Below are 20806 nucleotides of genomic sequence, written 5' to 3' on the forward strand. Positions count from 1 at the left end.
GATGTGTGTTTCATCCGGACAAGCCGGGTCTGCCGGGCCTCCTGGCCCACCTGGAGAGAAGGGGTCTATGGGGCCAGTTGGTCCTGCGTCTGCCGGGCCTCCTGGAGAAAAGGGGGCCACGGGGCCAGCTGGCCCTCCAGGAGAGAAGGGGACCATGGGGCCAGCTGGTCCTGGGTACCCTGGGCCTCGGGGGTTGCGGGGACCCTCGGGACGACAAGGGCCTCCCGGACAGAAAGGTGCAATCGGACCAACTGGCCCAAAAGGGTGCTGCGAGTCAACTGGAGGTGTGGAATCAAGTTTACTTCAACAACAAGAACAACTTAGCACAATTGCACGACAAATGCACATGGTACAATGTATGGCAACAACTATTTAACAAAGTAAAACAAGTAAAATCTGAGATTTTATACCTCCGGGATTTTTATTGTATATTTTTATATAGGGTTTTAAACAAAGAATTTATCGAGACCGGACACCCCTCTGTGTGAGAGGTCATATACGTGGACCAGACCGAGAATAGCTTAAACACGCCAAAGGTCAACGGTCGCGACCACTTTCACGCTCAAAGGGGTGTTTTAGGCCACCAAAAGGCACCATTTTCACGCCTGAAAACACATATACAATAAAAACAAAAGAACGTGCATCATATGCAGCCCAACAAAAAAACATATACCGAGTCTCAAAAGAATCCGTCCACCCAAACGCGAGAAACAGCTGCAAACATGAAAGTCTAAATCTCTCACAAAACCCTTCCGCGGTAGGATGTCTCCTCCCCCGGAGGTAAAAAGGATAGAATAAGACCTTATATAGAATAGAAAATATTTCATAAACAAAACATGTATTCCTCAGCTTGCCCTAAAGGTTATCAGAATCGGCGTGGAATCTGCTACAAGGCATTCTACACTCGTAAGACCTTCGAAGCAGCGAGCGCGACCTGTCGTCAGGATGGCGGTACCGTCGCGAAGTCCGACGACCCTGTCTCCAGCGGTTGGCTGATTGCCATGTATGGCGCCACTGGCTGTACTGACGAATTTTGGTTCAGCCTCCCCTATCGCGACTGCGTTCAGTACCGGATAGCAGAGGACAAGTGGGACAACGTCCCGGGTTGCGATACCCCGGCTAACTTCATTTGCAAAGTTACTCCAGGTACCTCAAGCGAAAACTATGCCTACTAATTGAAATGAATCGCTTCACTGGAAAATTATATTTATTATTCTTTCATGGTTAATTAAAGGATTGGTACTTGCCAATGTTCCAGTCATTGGAGTACGGAAGCAGTCGAAGACTTTCATTGGGGATATTACTGGCATTCCTACATTTTTTTCACAATTCCCAATTTTTGAACCATTATTTCCACGAGTACTGAAGCAGTCATGATTTCCACATTACATTTATGGCATTTTTTTTGTTTTCTGTTACAGGGTGTAACTAGGAGACATGGCCGAGCGCTCACCGCCGCTGTTCTCTGATGATTCTCTGTAAAACTGGACAACTTGAAGGTAGAATACTTAGCATGGACACGCATAAGTTGACTAAAGAACCAAACTATCAATATGAGTGTCTATATTACTTAAACTGTATTCCAAAAGATCACTTTGTAAACCATGTGCGATAGGCTGCTGAACTTTTGTTGAAATCGCTGTACATGTCACTTTCTAATTTAACAACTACATAAATGTGATGAATAATCAAGTGCACTTAAAGGATTTTTCTGTCAATTATATTTTTCCATTGAAATGCCAATTAGCATTAAAAATAACCCTTTGTGATAGGGATAATGCAATAGTAATGTAAATGTAATAGTAAAATATCATTAACATTGAGTACAAATGTGGTACAAATTTGTAAAATTTTGCAGGAGGTTTGTCCTATTTGATTGATGGTTTAAACAGGGGAACATAATACTGCCCTAATAGCCATTGCCAATTGCAAATGATCCTGAGCAAGTGTAATGTACTGCTTGTATTTTTATCCTCCAACAATTCATTACAATTTATGTAAATATTCTAAAAGCTTACGTGTTTGAGGCAGATTGTGGCCCACTTAGTTGAAATACAAAATGTTTAAATTCATAACAGACAACAATCTGGATGTTCCTAGAATTGTAACGATTGAGGGAATTGAAATGTAGAATGAATTGTTGTATACCTAAGTGACTAGTGAGTTTCAATTATTTTAATTAAAAGCCACGTGTTTTGTAAGAAGATGCATTTAAAAGATTCAAATAACAAATTCTTAACAACTATAAGGCCACACCAAGTAAATTTTATGGATGACGTCCGTGCGCGCATTGATTTTGGCCTGTTCCTAGAAAAAAAACACAAGAAATTCCGCTTCCTGTAAGTATGTCCAAAGAGTCGCAACAGTGCTGCAAATCGTTAGATTGACGTGAAATCCGTAACGCGAAATGGGTAAAGAGCACATGCTTTGTTTCTGCAGGCCTGCAAAAATGTGATGAAAGAAACAGGACAGGACGACAACTGCTGTTCCACCTGATTTATTGCTGTTTTGATGATGAATAAAAGACTTCTTGCTTGTTAATCTGTGTAACCTCATTCAATTTGTGTCCTAGCATTTGTCGTCTCTTAGTATATTTCTAATCTAGGCATCTTGTTTTTTAGGGCCCTTCTTGTTTTTTTTCGCCCTCTCGCATTAGATATAGGGTCTCCAAAGGACGTCATCCATAAAATTTACTCGGTGTGGCCTAATTATCAATCACACAATGATGTCCAGATGCAACATCAGTGCACCAGAAAGTATGTACTAAGGGTAATTTGAACAAATAAAGGAATTCTGATTTGACATTTTTCCTTGGGTAGTTCATTCATTTTGACTGACTGGCTGATTGTCAATAGAGCCCAATATAAAAATACTTACTGTGAGCACGTCCTGTGATTACATGTTGGAATATAAAAATGTACCGAACAGTGCAGGTTGCATTTGTTAAGTCGTATTTGTCTGGAGAAAGGTTTCAATACAACTAAGTTGTGGCTATGAGCTGCAGTGCTTATAATACTTTCTTCGGTTTTTGTTATAGTGAAATATCAATTGAGAAACATTCAGAAGTATTGTTTACTTTAAAGAAGACAATACTCTACGTATACTTTAATAAGATATAGCGTAACTATTCTAACTACCAAAATGACACAATTATGTATACTCACCAAACCAAACCAAACCGAAAAACAGTATAATAGAAATTAGATTTAACTTTTTTTCAGTGTAGTGTTCACTGATTGCTGAAGTACATTGTGCATGTTTTTACGTCATTTTTGGGGTATTATGTTTGCTATCAGAAATTAATGCTTATGCTTAACATTTAAGAACATAAGAAAGATCAATACAACAGTAACTCCTTTGTAGCCCACTGTTTTGAATACCAAGCAACTGAAATGATTACGTGTTCATTTGATAAGTCTGCTTTACGTGAGCTGCTTCATGTTTGCAAATCGTGCAATCTGTGGCTGTTTGCTTTCATCTTCCACTTTTAATATCATTCAGTCGATGTGAAACTGCTTTGAGTCTAACGCTGTGCACAAACAAGTTATTGTTATTTAGCACCTGCCTGGTGTAGGGCGTGTTTTTGCTGTCCAGAAACCTGACAAGTGGCACCATGAAGAGAGGGCAGCAGCAGTCCCAGACCGGGGATCCTGGAGGTAGCTTGTTTGTTTCTTTGTTTGCTTGTTTGTTTGTTTTCTAAACGCACAGCTTTCCTCAAAACAGTTATATACAGCTATACCGACAAGTCATGGTTCGAATCTCAGCTGTGCCGCTCACCCGACATGCATGTACGTCATGTGAGCGGCACAGTCAGCCGGGATTCGAACTCATGACCTCTTGGTCCGGCTGTGAAATGACTTATTTTTAAGATTGGGCTGTTAACAGTCCTGGTTATTCAGCAAAAGACGTAGGATGGACATAATTCTATTTTTTTTTCCACAGGCGCCACACCCATGCAGCAGCCTCAGACAGATTGGCGGTCCGTTGCGGACGCCGCTGCGAACATACCGAACGCTCTGTACGTCTCTAGAGCAGGTAAAAATAACTTTGCAGATTACTACGTTGCAAAACTATTTGTTTTGCTTTGATGCTCCTATTTACTAAGCGTACGGCGATCGTACAGTGACCAGGATTGGATTTGTGCGATCCATGATTTCTATATTAATAATTATGATGCAATGGGTTAGAAAATATTGCAAAAAGACAACAAAATATACTAGAAGAGGAAATTGAGTTTATCTATTAACTTAGTTGAGCGATCTACCAAATCTTTGGGAATTAGTCGGTCGCAGTAGAAATGTCCTTTGACAGTATTACCCTAATGACGCTAGCAGATCAGAGGTATGCGGCTTTTTTTGTTTTTAGTTACATCACCATTAAATGTTTATTTAAAACACGTAGTGGTGAGGGTAAACATAAATATTTCTGTCTTTACAGATGCCTACGATACGCCCCCGGACGGTAACAAGTGTTGGCGCCTGCGCAACAAATTATGGCAGATCACAGGCCTTGTGTTCGCTGTGGTGATCGTTATACTGTTGTCTTTTTTTGCAGGCAAGTTTCTTAGATTACATCAGGAAAATACACGCCTCGTTTCATTTACAATGTTTAGACAATCAGTTTCCAAACTCAAATTCTAATCTCATAATGTTTTTAACTTGCAATATCTTGTACAGGTATATGTTGGCTTAACCTGTATAAGAAGCCACTGATATTTTTTCTCCTATTTTCCTTTAATATAGTCAAAAACGCCAGTCAGTCTGTGGAAACGGCAAAGCAATTTGAGGAGATGAAAAAGCAGAACCAAAGGACCGAGCAGCGACTTGCCGAGCTGGAACGTTAGTAACTAACATTTTATCGTATCTATATACTACTATGTCCTTTTTGTAGTTGTACAATTCTGTGTATTTAAATCATGTAACTCTTTAATGCACACGTGTGCAAAGGAACTTAATGCTTACTGTCCTCAATATTTATACATCCAACATATGTTTGTGATGTGTCAAACTGTATTCTCCATGATCTCTCGTAAGCTTATGATCAGGTGTTTTTCCAGAGACATGTGTTTCCTCCGGGCAGCCAGTGTTTGCCGGGCGTCTTGGCCCTACAGGAGGGAAGGGGCCCATTGGGCCAGTTGGCCCTGTGTCTGCCGGGCCTCCTGGGCCACCTGGCCCACCAGGGGAGAAGGGAGCCATTGGGCCAACTGGGCCTCGTGGAGAAAAGGGGGGCATAGGGCCAACTGGCCCCGGGTCTACTGGGCCTCCTGGTCCACCAGGAGCCATTGGGCCACCTGGCGCTGTGTCTGCCGGGCCACCTGGGCCTCCTGGGCTACCTGGCGCACCAGGAAAGAAGGGGACCATGGGACCAGTTGCCCCTGTGTCTACTGGGCCTCCCGCGCCACCTGGCCCGCCAGGAGAGAAGGGAGACATTGGGCCAACTGGGCCTCAAGGTCGGATGGGGCCCCCTGGGCCAAGCGGATGCTTGGGCCAAAAGGGAGAAACGGGGCCAATTGGGCCTCAAGGGCAGAAGAGGCCGCCTGGGTTCCAAGGGCCACCGGGACGCCCGGGACAAAAGAGTGCAATTGGGCCAACCGGGCCGCAGGGGCCGAAGGGGCCCCCTGGGTTCCAAGGGCAAGGCCAACGCCCGGAACAAAAGGGTAAAACGGGGCCACATGGGCGGGTCAAGTCAACGCCACACTGCAAGTCTAAAGGAGGTGTGGCATCCTTTTTTCTTTGACTAAGCACACCTTTAAAAGATATGACATTTGGCTGTTTTGATGATTCATCTTAGTTGGTAACTGTTGTCTCATTCTATGGTTGCATTTGTATGTACCAAATAGATGTCTTAGAAGATAATCACTTACAAACAAGTAACTGCATATCACAAACATACATTTAACCAAGAAGCTATGTACACCCAAACAGAAATTGTATTTAGCACGCATTACGGCAAACCAAGCCCGTGAGTTCCTTTCTTAATAAGCTCGAACTTCAAACTTAATTATGTTAGTGTTGGAAGAGGAGCCATTTGACCAACTCTTTTGTTCTCCTTAAAGCTGTTCAAACACATTTTCTCCAGATTGTCCAAAAGGTTATAAGAAGTCCCGTGATACCTGCTACAAGGCTTACGACACTTTTAGCAGCTTCGGCGGAGCGAGCGAGATCTGTCGTCGAGATGGCGGCACCCTCGCCATGCCCCAAAACCCTTGGATCGACGCTTTTCTGATTTCGCTGTATAGGGCCACTGGCTCTACTGGCTCATTCTGGTTCGGCCTTTTCGATCGGCGCAAGAAAGCTGTGTTCGAGTGGGTGGACGGCACGCCCCTTCGGGGGTACACCTCGTGATCTCGGGGAGAACCGCGCGTCGTTTACGACAAGCAAAACTGCGTCATATACCGGAGGGAAAATGACAAGTGGTACGACGGACGGTGCAATTTCATGGCCAACTTCATTTGCCAAGTCACCGCAGGTACCTGAAGCGAAGATCATTCCTACTAATCGAAAATGGAAACTTAACTGAAAAATGATATCATTCTTACAATGTTAACTAAGGGTTTCGAACTTGCCAATGTTTCAACCATTAGCGCCAGGAGTATCGAAGTCGTCAAAGGCTTTCCTTGGGGATGTTATTCCTACATGGTTAAAGGTTTCACATTTGCCGTTTTTCATCCATTATTGCTACGAGTACTGAAGCAGTCAGGACATCCACATGTCATCTATGGCATTTTTTTTTGTTTTCTGTTACAGGGTGTAACTAGGAGACATGGCCGAGCGCTCACCGCAACTGTTCTCGGATGGTTCTCTGTAAGTGGACAACTTGAAGGTAGAATACTTAAGCATGGACACGCATAAATTGACTAAAGAACCAAACTATCAATATTGAGTGTCTATATTACTTAAACTGTATTCCAAAAGATCACTTTGTAACCATGTGCGATAGGCTGCTGAACTTTTGTTGAAATCGCTGTACATGTCACTTTCTAATTTAACAACTACATAAATGTGATGAATAATCAAGTGCACTTAAAGGATTTTCCTGTCAATTAGTTTCTTCCATTGAAATGTCAATTAGCATGAAATAAACCCTTTGTGATAGTGATAATGCAATAGTAATGTAAATGTAATAGTAAAATATCATAAACATTGAGTACAAATGTGGTACAAATTTGTTAAATTTTGCAGGAAGTTTGTCCTATTTGATTGGTGGTTTAAACAGGGGAACATAATACTGCCCTAATAGCCATTGCCAATTGCAAATGATCCTGAGCAAGTGTAATGTACTGCTTGTATTTCAATCTTCCAACAATTCATTACAATTTATGTAAATATTCTAAAAGCTTACGTGTTTGAGGCAGATTGTGGCCCACTTAGGCCATGTTGATTTGATTATATGGATGACATCCTCTGGAAACCCCAAAACTGATGCGAGCGCGCGAATAAAAAAAAGTTTTGCAAAAAAAAAGTTGCTTTCATGAAATCTACGTTGTCATGAAGGTCGAACAAATGACACAGAGTATGGTATGGCGAATAATCTACTCTTTAAATTCATTTCTTTGCATTTTAGTTTTTTGTTTGATTTTGGCATTCTATGACGTTGGAATCGTTTTCAAATATTTTTTTTTGCAACTTTCGGTATATATTTGCTCATTTTGCAACTGTTTTGTACAATTTACAGTGTGATTGGAAACTTTTTTTTTTGGAAACGGCCGAAAATTCATGCGCGCGCGGATGTCATCCATATAATCAAATCAACATGGCCTTAGTTGAAATACAAAATGTCTAAATTCATAACAGACAACAATCTGGATGTTCATAGGATTGTAATATTATGATTGAGGGAATTGAAATGTAGAATGAATTGTTGTATACCGGAGTGACTAGTAAGTTTCAATTCTTTTAATTAAAAGCCACGTGTTTTGTAAGAAGATGCATTTAAAAGATTCAAATAACAAATTCTTAACAACTATAATTATCAATCACACAAATATGTCCAGATGCAATATCAGTGCACCAGAAAGTATGTACCAAGGGTAATTCGAACAAATAAAGGAATTCTGATTTGACATTTTTCGTTGGGTAGTTCATTCATTTTGACTGACTGGCTGATTGTCAATAGAGCCCAATATAAAAATACTTACTGTGAGCACGTCCTGTGATTACATGTTGGAATATAAAGATGTACCGAACTGTGCAGGTTGCATTTGTTAAGTCGTATTTGTCTGGAGAAAGGTTTCAATACAACTAAGTTGTGGCTATGAGCTGCAGTGCTTATAATACTTTCTTCGTTTTTTTTATAGTGAAATATCAATTGAGAAACATTCAGAAGTACTGTTTACTTTAAAGAAGACAATGCTCTACGTATACTTTAATAAGATATAGCGTAATTATTCTAACTACCAAAATGACACCCACACAGAATCATGTATACTCACCAAACCAAACCAAAAAAAAAAACAGTATAACAGAAATTAGATTTAACTTTTTTCAGTGTAGTGTTCACTGATTGCTGAAGTACATTGTGCATGTTTTTACGTCACTTTTTTGGGTATTGTGTTTGCTATCAGAAATTAATGCTTATGCTTAACATTTAAGGACACACGAAAGATCAATACACCAGTAACTCCTTTTGTAGACCACTGTTTTTAATATCAAGCAACTGAAATGATTACGTGTTCATTCGTTTGCTTTTATCTTTCATTTTTAATTTTATTCAATCGATGTGAAACTGCTTTTTAATATGTAGCAACTAAAACGATTACGTGTTCATTTGATGTCTGCTCTACGCGAGCTGCTTCATGTTTGCAAATCGTACAATCTGTGGCTGTTTGCTTTTATCTTTTACTTTTAATTTCATTTCATGCAGTTGATGTGAAACTGCTTTGAGTATCACGCTGCGCACAAACAAGTTATTGTTATTAAGCACCTGCTTGGTGTAGGACGTGTTTTTGCTGCCCAGAAACCTGACAAGTGGCACCATGAAAGGAAGGGAGCAGGAGTCCCAGACTGGTGACACATTCAAGAATGCTTAACATTTAAGAAAAAAAGATTTTTTTTCAGATGCAAAGAGAGATTAATACAGCAGTAACTCCTTTTGTAGCCAACTGTTCTCAATATCAAGCAACTGAAATGATTACGTGTTCATTTGATAAGTCTGCTTTACGCGAGCTGTTTCATGTTTGCAAATCGATGCAAACACCATCCACTAACAGGTAACATACATGTCCTTAATGCTGAACACAATCCTCTAACAGGTGACATACATGTCCTTGGTGCTGAACACAATCCTCTAACAGGTGACATACATGTCTTTAATGCTGAACACAATCCTCTAACAGGTGACATACATGTCTTTAATGCTGAACACAATCCTCTAACAGGTGACATACATGTCTTTAATGCTGAACACAATCCTCTAACAGGTGACATACATGTCCTTGGTGCTGAACACCATCCACTTCACTAACAGGTAACATGCATGTCCTTGCTGCTGAACACCATCCACTTACAGGTGAACATGCATGTCCTTGCTGCTGAACACCATCCACTTACAGGTGAACATGCATGTCCTTGCTGCTGAACACCATCCACTAACAGGTAACATACATGTCCTTGCTGCTGAACACCATCCACTTACAGGTGAACATGCCTGTCCTTGGTGCTGAACACCATCCACTAACAGGTAACATACATGTCCTTGCTGCTGAACACCATCCACTAACAGGTAACATGCATGTCCTTGCTGCTGAACACCATCCACTAACAGGTAACATACATGTCCTTGCTGCTGAACACCATCCACTTACAGGTGAACATGCCTGTCCTTGGTGCTGAACACCATCCACTTACAGGTAACATACATATCCTTGGTGCTGAACACCATCCACTAACAGGTAACATGCATGTCCTTGGTGCTGAACACCATCCACTTACAGGTGAACATGCCTGTCCTTGGTGCTGAACACCATCCACTAACAGGTAACATACATGTCCTTGGTGCTGAACACCATTCACTAACATAAACAGGTAACACACATGTCATTAGTGCTGAACACCATTCACTAACATAAACAGGTAACATACATGTCCTTGGTGCTGAACACCATCCACTAACAGGTAACATACATATCCTTGGTGCTGAACACAATCCACTAACATAAACAGGTAACATACATGTCCTTGGTGCTGAACACCATCCACTTACAGGTGACATACATGTCCTTGATTTGCCCTTAACATGACGGAGTTCGACGTCGACCGGCACGTGGAGTTACTAAAATTAGTTTGGTTTGTGCCATCTGTTTTTTTTCAGGATTCTGGCCCGGAAGGGCCAGTCGCCCTTCCAACATGGTGAGAACCAAATATGTGGTGCTTTTGCCCGAGACCCATTTTGGATAGGACAAAGACGTGTCCAGACCACACCCCATCCCGCGCAATTCCTACATGGAAAAATATGACAACAATACTGGACGCCAATAGACAAACAGCGGCCGATAGCTAACTCTGTCTGCTACTGTATTCCCCCACTATTACCTGCACTATCAGAAAGGACCGCAAGGTGGTATCCATGTACGTGTTCCTGTACATGTCGTGTAGGTGTATGACTCACCCGACGTGAAACCGGTTTCCCAAGGTTTTCCTACATGTTCGTTTTGTCGCCATGTTTATTCCTTAAACATCGACCGTTTTTTAGAGTCTGTAGTGTTCTCTATGGAGATTTTAATACAAAAGACCCTTAGAAAGTCGCCATGTAATCTGTGCGACAATCCATGCCTGGATTATGGGTGAAGTATGGACCCCCTTTCCGTTGGATTACGTCTGGTGACGTGGACAAGAATTTACTGAAGATAATTAAAAACAATCATGAAAGGTGAGTCTGATATTTCTATATGAACATATTTTGATAATGGATGGGTAGAAATGCCAATTGGAATTCATTTTAATTAGCGGAAATTGTCAGATGACTGATACAGTGGCTTTAGTTTCCACTTTTGTCCCTTGACTTATCTGGTTCTCTGAATTTAAGTTATACATCAACCCCTACATGCTACACATAGGGATATATATTAAAGACTGTATGGATATTAGAAAGTCCTCCAACGATTGTGTAAGTTGATACCTATCCCATACTAGCCACCCACTTTTGTATTAGATTAGCCTTATGAAAATGTCGTTGATATGCACTTACTTAAGTTAGTAGATGCCATACTTTGTACCTTGTACAATTGTTGCGCAATAAAGTTATTATAATTATATTATATCATCAACAACAGGACGGATGTATTGTAGCTGTTCCCTAGATTCCTGAAGGGGGACACCTTATACATGGTGCGCTCTACAGTTCCTGTCTGGCCTTTACACATTCTACACGTGTATGTTGGAATGCCTTTTCGGCTTAGGTAAAATTCCATGATACAGAAGAAGAAAAACTTTATTGCGCAACAGATGTAGCGGGTACAACGTATGGCAAAATGATACATACATAAATAGTTTGTGGTGTTAACATACACATATGGTGGTGTTGAGAATATCTAACAGTGCTACTAACTGTAATAGGAATCTACAGCTATGAACGTATTGCCACTGGAGTTGAGTTAGGTAAATCTGGACAAGTTAGGTAGAGTCTCGATGAGTAGAGTTAGGCAAAGGTCCCACAGCCTTTTGCGGTTGTAGCCTAGCCTTGTGGGTAAATATAAAAGCCACTCCGCCTGGGGCACGGTATTGGAAAACGGAGCCCACCCCCCTTCTACTGCCTTTAATTCCCCAACTGAAGTCGTGTGCCCGTTTACACCTAGATGAAGTGAGGATGGTATAAGTCATAGTAAAACGTTGAACTTTATTCCCACACACACATCATACAGAGATCAAATTTGTAGCCTTCATCAGGATGATTAATGACCAATCACTTCACAACGTGATCTCGCGAGATTTACGGCGAACTCGCGAGAGTTAATGATTGGTCATTAATCATCCTGATGAAGGCGATAGTGAATAAGGTCACGTGTTTGTAAACCGTAACTCTCGCGAGATCACGTTGTGAAGTGATTGGTCATTAATTATCCTGATGAAGGCGACAGTGGTCGCTGAAAAATTTGATCTCTATAAATTGTGTGCTGGAATAAAGTTTAACGTTTTACTAAGGCGACAGTGGTTGCTGAAAATTTGGTCTCTGTATAATGTGTGTGTTGGAATGAAGTTAAACGTTTACTATGATAAGTACCAACACAGATGAACTTTCATGATAATGGTATAACGTCCAGCCAGGAATCGAACCCGTAACGGGTCTTCCCGTTTCGTAGTCGAACGCTCTACCACTACGCCACCCAATGCCACTTTGGAAAGAGACGTCACTTTGACCTTTGTGGGTGGCTCATGGCTTGATCAGACCCCGTCTTTTCTAACCCTCCTCACCTATGTGTGTGCGATGTTCTGCGAAGTAGAGCTTGTGTTCGCTGTTCATGATCCGGTGAAAAGTCTAAACATTTACCACCTCTCTGCTTTTAGGTTCAGGTACCGAAACATATTGTTAAAACGTGATCAAATGCCCATTGAAAGTTCAATATGTCTTTGCATAAATTGTTCCATTCTAACATTTCCCTGCTTCAAAAACAACTCTGTCAACGCAAACGACGCCACATTATGTACTTTACTTCTTACAGGCAGCCCCTCCCTCCCATACCCTACTAACTGCCGTATCTTTGATATTGTGTTCAACTATATCCACCACTCTGGAAGATTTGACCAATCTCATTAATGTTATGTTATAGGTATTAGTGCGCCAGCCACTTTCATTTTATGTTTATGTTATACTTTATGTCATCTCTATGTTTACTTTTGTATTATGTTTTATGAGCAGCGGATTTACATAAGCACAACAAGTGCTTCTTATCCAATGCTCAAAAATCCATGTGAATAAAATAAAAACTCTGTCAGCCAGCCAGAAAGTTGCCGACAGGCCTCAGGCAGAGCGTGTTGACCCCGAGACCTTTTCATGCATGAACGGATCAAAAACAGAATTTTACTGTCTGTAAAGACTGAGATTCTACCGTTCAACGCTTGTCTGACTGCCGGTCGTGCCGTGTGCAAAATACGGGCTCGTCTCTCGGTCATCGACACCAACACGGCTTAATAATGTTCTTCTGGTTGCGTACCGGTTGGGTGAAGGTCGGGGGTGGTTGGCACACGATCTATTAGTCCCCTCGATTGGGAAGGAATTAAAAGGGATTCGCCTAATGAACTGGAGTAGTATCAGTACTAGTGGTGCATACCTAAACCCACATTTAGGCTCAGGTCCGGATTCAAGTCCAGAGGTTTAGGTTTAGTTCCGGACTTGTATTGCATGTTGGCAACCTTGCAATATTGTCTGGGTGAAACTTTGGCCACATAACATGGAGGCCGGTACTTGACGATGCCCGATGGCAATGTTTTCTTCATTTTGCAGCAAAGATTTTGCAATCTACAGAAGGTTTTATGTGGTTTGGAAAGAAAAGAGGTATGTGAAATGGTCTTTTATGGTAATAAGTCTGGACTCGGTTCTTGACTTTTAGGTTTTTTTGGACTTGAACCTAAACATTCTTACAAGTCCGGATCCAAGTCCAGTGAACCGGTATGCAACACTTATCAGTACTGTCAGTATCAATGGATTCAGTAGGGGTGGTGTCTAAATCTATGTGGAGCAAACCCAAGTTGCCCAAGTCTCTTGGTTAAGCCTCTGCACGCCACACACACAGCCGAATTTGTCCTCCCGACCACTGCCGTACTCCCTCCGACCATGATTAGGATTAGGCCACACCAAGTAAATTTTATGGATGACGTCCGCGCGCGCATTGATTTTGGCCTGTTCCTAGAAAAATAACAAGACATTCCGCTTCCTGTAACTATGACCAAAGAGTCATGACAGTGCCGCAAATCACCAGATTGATGTGAAACCCGTAACGCGAAGAAAGTCAATAACAGAAAATTTGCACTATTGACAGGACCATCCTGTCAATAACAAAAAAATTTTCACTGTCCACTGTTCCACCTGATTTATTGCTGTTTTGATGATGAATAAAATACTTCTTGCTTGTTACACTGTGACAGTGTCACCTCATTCAATTTGTGTCCTAACATTTGTCGTCTCTAGTATATTTCTAATCTAGGCATCTTGTTTTTTAGGGCCCTTCTTGTTTTTTTTTTCGCCCTCTCGCATTACATTTAGGGTCTCCAAAGGACTTCATCCATAAAATTTACTTGGTGTGGCCTTAGGTCTTGAGCAAGGGCGGCTGTGGTTGGCTGGTGCTCTGCTACTGTTCGGCAGCGCCAGCCGAATGTTTCAAAACATTCGGGTGTGGACGGGAGCTTGACTGGTGGTTGGGAGTAGGTCAGCAGCGGTCGGTGGTCAAATTCGGCCTGTAACCACACCGCAATCACTGTTGACCTATTCTCAACTGCCAGTCAACCTAATCTCAACTCACTCCAGTTCATTAGGCGAATCCCTTCTAATTCCTTCCCAACCGAGGGTAATAATAACAGAACGTGTTCCAACCACCCCCGACCTTGACCCAACCGGTACGCAACCAGAACCACAGAAGAGCTGACTCATGTTGAGTCAGATTTGATCTCTCAGGTATGTCATAGACTGTGGATCGTTTTGATTAAAAACGGAATGGACCCGTCTTTAACGTTATTGATTTTTTCCATATCAATTCGTGATTAAGTCGACACAAGGTTGGGAATCAGTCAAGAGTGAGTCGGCAGCCTGCGACTGAAGGATGGTTGGGAGTAGTGTTTTTTTATTCTAACATTTCGTGACAAGCTTAGACATGGTGACGGCACAGTCAAGTTATTTCAACGTATTTTATGCCGTCACAGACGCAGAGGACAAGACAGAGAGCAGGACAATACTCATTTTTACTTGAGTTAAGTGTAAAGTGCCTCTCCCAAGGGCACAAGATCGGTGGCATGGTAGGACTTGAACCCGGGACCTCTTGGTTCCGAGCACTCTGCCGTTACGCCACACGACCCCACAATGTTGGAAGGAGGTTGTGTACTAAGGGGTCTAGCCAGCACCAGTTTTTTTTAGTCATTTGGAGAAACTTTGTGGCATGTGATGGAATTTTTTTCAACCAATCCGTCAACATTGATAGACAAAATCTTTGGTAGAACCATGCAAAGGACAACTAACAAACACTCGCAATGATTTGCCCTAAAAATGTGGGAAATTTGATGTTTGATGTTTCATTAGATACCCATTAGATTAGATAACAATCTAATCTATTATTCCTGGATTCACTAAACATTACACAAATGTAATACAAATTAAGGCACAAAACATAACATAACACTTGCATCCATTACACTACAACTAGCATAAAATTACAAAGCAATAATCAATAACAACTACAAGGCAGCACGACATTACCAGAGGTCGCATACAATGATAATATATACAGCTTCTTGCTTGTGAAGTACCTTACCACCAGTGCTTTAAGGGTTTGTATGTATCTGTCTTGTGACTTATCATGTCATTTATGATGTTCTTGAATAGTGTTGGTGTGGCTGACCTGGCGTGTGGTGTAAGGTTGTTGTGAGATTTTATGCATCTATAAACGAATGTTCTTTCCATTGCGGTTGTCTTCGGTTTAGGCAGTCTTAAGCTATATATGGCGTCGGAAATTGTATCTTTACAGGCTTGGAAATCCCGAATTTACCACTGGACTCCGGTAGAATGTGAGTATTTTCCCCCAAAACCGATCATGGACCGGAGGTGATAGAAATAAAATTGAGCTGGCTATATAGAGCCCTGTGTGTACTGAAAAATCGTTATGGAATGGTAAGCACTAGCCTGGGTACCATCCTGGTTAGTTGACGCCCGCTTATGCTTCGGTCCCAATTGCGCCGGTGCCCGTCGGGGATGTAGCGACCGAGGAAGCGAGCGTAAACTAACCAGGATGGTACCCAGGCTAGGTGAACATGGTCAGCGCGATAAGTAAGGCCATTTACCATGGACTACAAAGGCGTAGAGCCAGTCGGGAGCGTCGGAGGACGTGATCTTTTTTTTTAGAACAGGCAAAAATCAATGCGCGCGTGGATGTCATCCATAAAATTAAGGCGGTGTGGCCTCGAACTTCTGCCTACCTTGGTTGGCTGGTGGTCGGGGGAAGGTTCAAAATGTGTGACGGGTTTGGTTTTAGCTTTAGTTCTATGGAGAACTTGTTCTTGTTTGTGCCCAACGTCGTGATTCAGAAACATCGACGGTGAAACATAGTCCGGTGTCGAGTCTACCGTGGTTTGGGTGGGCTGTTTACGGACACACCACGATGCAAAACTCCTACCGGGTGCCGAGTTAAGTCTGGCGGCCGAAACCTTCCACAGCTCCCAAGAATACCCGCCCAAACCACGATATACTGAACTCCGAGCTAGGTTAAAATCGGCAGCGCCTAAATTCCTTGTGGAAATATGGGCTCACTCGGCATCCAACTTTCTCCTCTAACATTGGACGAAATCCAGAAAAAATGGGCTTGGCCTACGTGCCTCGCACAGCCTGTGGGCTTGCTGTTGAATCGTCGCGTATGGCGGAGAGAAGTGCCATACGAGATTGTTTGGTCGTGTGGCCTAGCGGCAGAGTGCGCGACTCGGAACTTAGAGTCCTGGGCATGCCACCGATCTTGTGCCCTTGGGAAAGGCACTTTACACGGCTTTCCTCACTTAGCTCAGGTGTAAATGAGTATTGTCCTGTCATGTATTGTCCCCTGTGTTGGTGGCGGCATTAATATAAGTTGAAAAAACTTGAGTGTGTCGCAACCACGTCTGGTGATTACATGTTGGAATAAAAAAAAGAGACAAGTGGGTCTGACATTTGCCGTCGACGCGCCCTCGGTGCTCTCGGCCATGTGCACCTGACAGTGGCTGAACAAAGGGTGCTCAGTATTACACCAGCTGCATACCGCCTGGAGCACCGAGGGTGGGTACACGTTCCCGATTTAGCCTAAAATTATCCACGGCGTGACAGTTGGCACAAAAGAACACCCGAAGTGATAAACGAGCAGTTACATCTCGATAACGATCATCCGGAGATCCATTGTTAGAGCACGCTAACCTGACCACCCCCCTATAACCCCCTTGACCTTAAAGGCATCCAATGCGATTCCAGAGGAGCAAAACTGGAAATATTCTGAATATGGCAATCTTTGTGATATTGACACATACTGCTTCACATTAGCACATTTGAATCAGGATTTCATACTTTGGGTATTTAAAACTGCAGAAACAAGCCCCAAGATGAGTTCTTTATTTTCTGGAGGTACCCTAAAATGAGCACAGGGCCCTTCCAGTAACCATTTTCCGTCAGAATTTTGGGCATTTTTGCTCCATGAGGGTCAATATACATTGGGACAGTGTGGTTTCAACTCAGTATGTAGATGAACGACTAGAATATTTGGGTTTAAAAAATCGTGTTTCCAGGCCATAAATACTACATTGGATGCCTTTAACCAGGAGATGGCGTCGGTAATTAACTCATGGAATGGCGTCGACGTCTGTGAACAGATAATCATCATTCTCAAATATCGTCGTTGATGTCATTATGCCCTATCAATGTAGAGGGAAAGGGTTCACTTTCTTAAAGCCATTCCTTCCACGCTAGACTTGTGGTGTCCAGCAGCTGCAGACTCATTTAGGCCATACCGAATTAATTTTATGGATGACATCCTCTGATGACCCCCAAAGTAGTGCGCGCGGGCGAATAAAAAACGATTCCGGCCCAAAAAAAAGGCTACTAAACCACAGGAATACAAAGCTGGTATTTTGAATTTGCGGCAAGCCGGCACTTGCTGACTTTTTGCGGATTTTATGAACCTGCACTGTAATTATGTACTGTTATTGAGTCATGGAGCTTCGGCAGCCTGGGTGCCGTCCTTCAGAAGCTACCACCGGTTCTGTATTGTCGATAACTACCATGGACTACCCAGGCCTAGAGCCAGGCTAGAGCCTCGGGGGACGTGATCTTTTTTTTTAAGAACAGGCAAAAATCAATGCGCGCGTGGATGTCATCCATAAAATTAAATTGGTGTGCCCTTAGAAGCAAACCTGTAACTGTAACTGTTCCAATCATCAATAAGCTTAAGGGCGAATGGCTTTCATGGCCGGCTGGAGATGTTCTTGTAGTCAGTTGGACCTTCTGAAGTTTAACATTAAAAGGACATAACTGGAGAAACAAACGGCACTTATATTTGATGTACACATTTTGTAGTAAAAATTATGTTGGTTTATCTGTTTGAACCGTTGTATATTCATGAGTGGCTGAAAACGGCCTCCAGGACGCTTTTCATTGAGGTCATGGGGGAACAGGTCAGGGTTGTGGGGTCGTGTGGCGTAGCGGCAGAGTGCGCGACTTGGAACTTAGAGTCCCGGGTTCGAGTCCTGACATGCCACCGATCTTGTGCCCTTGGGAAAGGCACTTTACACGGCTTTCCTCACTTAGCTCAGGTGAAAATGAGTATTGTCCTGTCATGTATTTGTCCCCTGTGTTGGTGGCGGCATTAATATAAGTTGAAAAAACTTGAGTGTGTCGTCACCACGTCTGGTGATTACATGTTGGAATAAAAAAAAACAGGTGAGGGTACGACAATATATATCGAAGATACAGTTAACATCATTTTATACACATTTTTACACTATACATGTTCCAAAAATACATACATAACTGACCTGGTGTATATGGTTCTTGTCTGTTCGTTTTGGTTATTTCTGTAACTTTAAGAGTCTAGCTCTTTAAGGAAGGTAGAGTTTGGGCCGTGCATGTTTCTGGTGGTAGACTGTTCCAGACAATATGGGTCCACCGTAGGCTGGTAAAGAATTTACTCGCATGGTCAAGTGGCGTCGACATCAACGCAAGCAACACGCTGCAAGACGATAAGAAGAGAACTATGAAAGTTGACCCCCAAAACGTGTCTCTACCAGATTAACTACGCTGGCTACATATAAGAGAATATTTGCCAGGGGAATTTGACCGCCTTGGGGTTTGACTGGTCGCACGGTTAAAGCAGGGAAAGAACCAACCTTCCGCGAACTGACTCCCCTGGCCAATTTTACTCTCCTTTATGCCGAATTCTACGATCCGTATTCCCGCAGAAAGGACTGATGTAGGATACCCGAAAACTCGCTTCACCCATATATCAGATCCCAGACATTTGGGTGATGGTAACTGAAACAAGTCGCTTAAAACCGATGCTGAATCCTCATCAGATGGTGAAGATGGTGAGAATGATTATTATTTGTTTATTTACCATTTGCACGTATATAAAAAAAATTACACAATCAAATACATGTAATAATAATCAAAGAATGTGCGGGGTAGGCCAGAAACCTGGGTGGTTTTTCAAGGGGCATACCCCAAGCAAAGGTAACTTATGACAAAACATATTTGAATTAAACATCAATTTTAAACAATGAAATAATTAAACTAGAATTCCGAGATCTCATACCTCCATGAAATATGATCTTGATATGTAAATGTAAATTTCTTCTTTAATTGTTCAAATGACCTCTGCATTAACATGATATATGCATCGTGATGTATGTTAAGTTTTGATTAACTTACAGATGTCCCAAGTATGACATTCTCATCATTCACCATTACGAAATCATAGAATTTTCACATTAATTATGCAAATTAGGTCATCATTTGCATAATTAGTATCTGTTGAAGTTCCGCCTGCCATAGGTTACATAGTATAATGTAAAACACTGTAATTATAGAATTTCCTCATTAATTATGCAAATAAAGTCCTCATTTGCATAATTTACATTTACATTTAATTATGTACATCTCTCTCTCAGCTACCTACACACCAAAAATAATGAAAATATGTTGTTCCTGTCTGGACTTATTGGCTTTTAAACATTTCGCCAGAAAGTGCCCTGCAGTTCCAGAACAAGCCGCTAAGGGGGCCAAACTCATATGACTTCTTTCCAAGCACGAGAGCTACCTTCCATCAAAATTTCATGACCCTAGCATGTCCAGATCGCGAGATAATGTAAAACACTGTAATTATAGAATTTCCTCATTAATTATGCAAATAAAGTCCTCATTTGCATAATTTGCATTTAATTATGTACATCTCTCTCTCAGCTACCTACATACCCCAAACTCATATGACTTCTTCCCAAGCACGAGAGCTACCTTCCATCAAAATTTCATGACCCTAGCATGTCCAGATCGCGAGATATCAAAACCGGAAGTTGCGCTGCAGTACCAAGGAGAGCCACTAGGGGGACAAAAATCTCATCATTTCCAGTTTTTGTCACACCCTACCAACACACCAAGTATGAAACCAATCCATCCAGGCGTTCTTGAGTTATCTTGTTGACCAACAGACAGACGGACAGACGGACAGATAAACGCAACTGAAAATATAACCTCCATGACACATTTCATGGAGGTAAATATAACCTCCATGACACATTTCATGGAGGTAACAACGATATTTAAACAAAATCAAGACACAGAAATAATAACTGAAGTGTGTAAACTAACTAAAAAGAAATTAAACAAAAGTCTTATACATGTAATTCAGGTAGCTGTTACAGAGTAAACTGATTAGATAAACTGACAGATTAGCATATGGCATTACACGACCCTGTCTCCTGATTCAGAGATGTACCAAGTTGTGATGAGGACGATTTGGAGGAGGAGCAGGGGGGGGGAATGATGAAAATGAAACGTTTTCTCGTGACTGGACCGTCTTACGGCCGCGCTTTGTTCCACATCGAGTAGTCCAAGATACAGCCAGGATGCCAGACCCAAAGTTAGCTAGTGTATCAGGGTC

The 20806-nt window shown here is 42.1% G+C and overlaps 3 protein-coding genes across 3 annotated transcripts in view; all 3 read left to right on the plus strand.

Annotated features, from left to right (window-relative positions):
- Window position 1: 1 nt before the first annotated feature.
- Window positions 2-1469, plus strand: LOC109476853 (collectin-12-like). The gene is made up of 3 exons (XM_019777870.1): window positions 2-284; window positions 850-1097; window positions 1422-1469. The coding sequence occupies exons 1-3, from the start codon at window positions 2-4 to the stop codon at window positions 1467-1469; spliced, it is 579 nt and encodes a 192-aa protein (XP_019633429.1).
- A 2144-nt stretch (window positions 1470-3613) lies between these two features.
- On the plus strand, window positions 3614-6344 carry LOC109476854 (collagen alpha-1(I) chain-like). Its single transcript, XM_019777871.1, has 5 exons — window positions 3614-3656; window positions 3943-4035; window positions 4743-4838; window positions 5057-5713; window positions 6079-6344. Exons 1-5 carry the CDS (start codon window positions 3614-3616, stop codon window positions 6342-6344), a joined length of 1155 nt encoding a protein of 384 aa, XP_019633430.1.
- Window positions 6345-6762: 418 nt separating this feature from the next.
- Window positions 6763-20806, plus strand: part of LOC109476855 — a 46905-nt gene continuing 32861 nt past the window's right edge. Inside the window, exons 1-2 of the mRNA XM_019777872.1 lie at window positions 6763-6803; window positions 10309-10346. Of these exons, the coding sequence (XP_019633431.1) occupies window positions 6763-6803; window positions 10309-10346 (79 nt within the window). The remainder of the gene's footprint in view (window positions 6804-10308; window positions 10347-20806) is intronic.

This window comes from Branchiostoma belcheri, unplaced genomic scaffold, assembly GCF_001625305.1.
Source record: "Branchiostoma belcheri isolate BF01 breed outbred unplaced genomic scaffold, Haploidv18h27 scaffold397, whole genome shotgun sequence".
Taxonomy (NCBI): Eukaryota; Metazoa; Chordata; class Leptocardii; order Amphioxiformes; family Branchiostomatidae; genus Branchiostoma; species Branchiostoma belcheri.

Excerpts from the sequence above, each read along its gene's own strand:
- LOC109476853 (XM_019777870.1), top strand. The coding sequence starts at position 2 with ATGTGTGTTTCATCCGGACAAGCCGGGTCTGCCGGGCCTCCTGGCCCA. Across the intron at positions 285-849 it reads GTGCTGCGAGTCAACTGGAG|CTTGCCCTAAAGGTTATCAG; the intron begins GTGTGGAATCAA and ends TGTATTCCTCAG. Across the intron at positions 1,098-1,421 it reads CAGAGGACAAGTGGGACAAC|GGTGTAACTAGGAGACATGG; the intron begins GTCCCGGGTTGC and ends TTTCTGTTACAG.
- LOC109476854 (XM_019777871.1), top strand. The coding sequence starts at position 3,614 with ATGAAGAGAGGGCAGCAGCAGTCCCAGACCGGGGATCCTGGAG. Across the intron at positions 4,036-4,742 it reads TCTGTACGTCTCTAGAGCAG|TCAAAAACGCCAGTCAGTCT; the intron begins GTAAAAATAACT and ends CCTTTAATATAG. Across the intron at positions 4,839-5,056 it reads GCGACTTGCCGAGCTGGAAC|AGACATGTGTTTCCTCCGGG; the intron begins GTTAGTAACTAA and ends GTGTTTTTCCAG.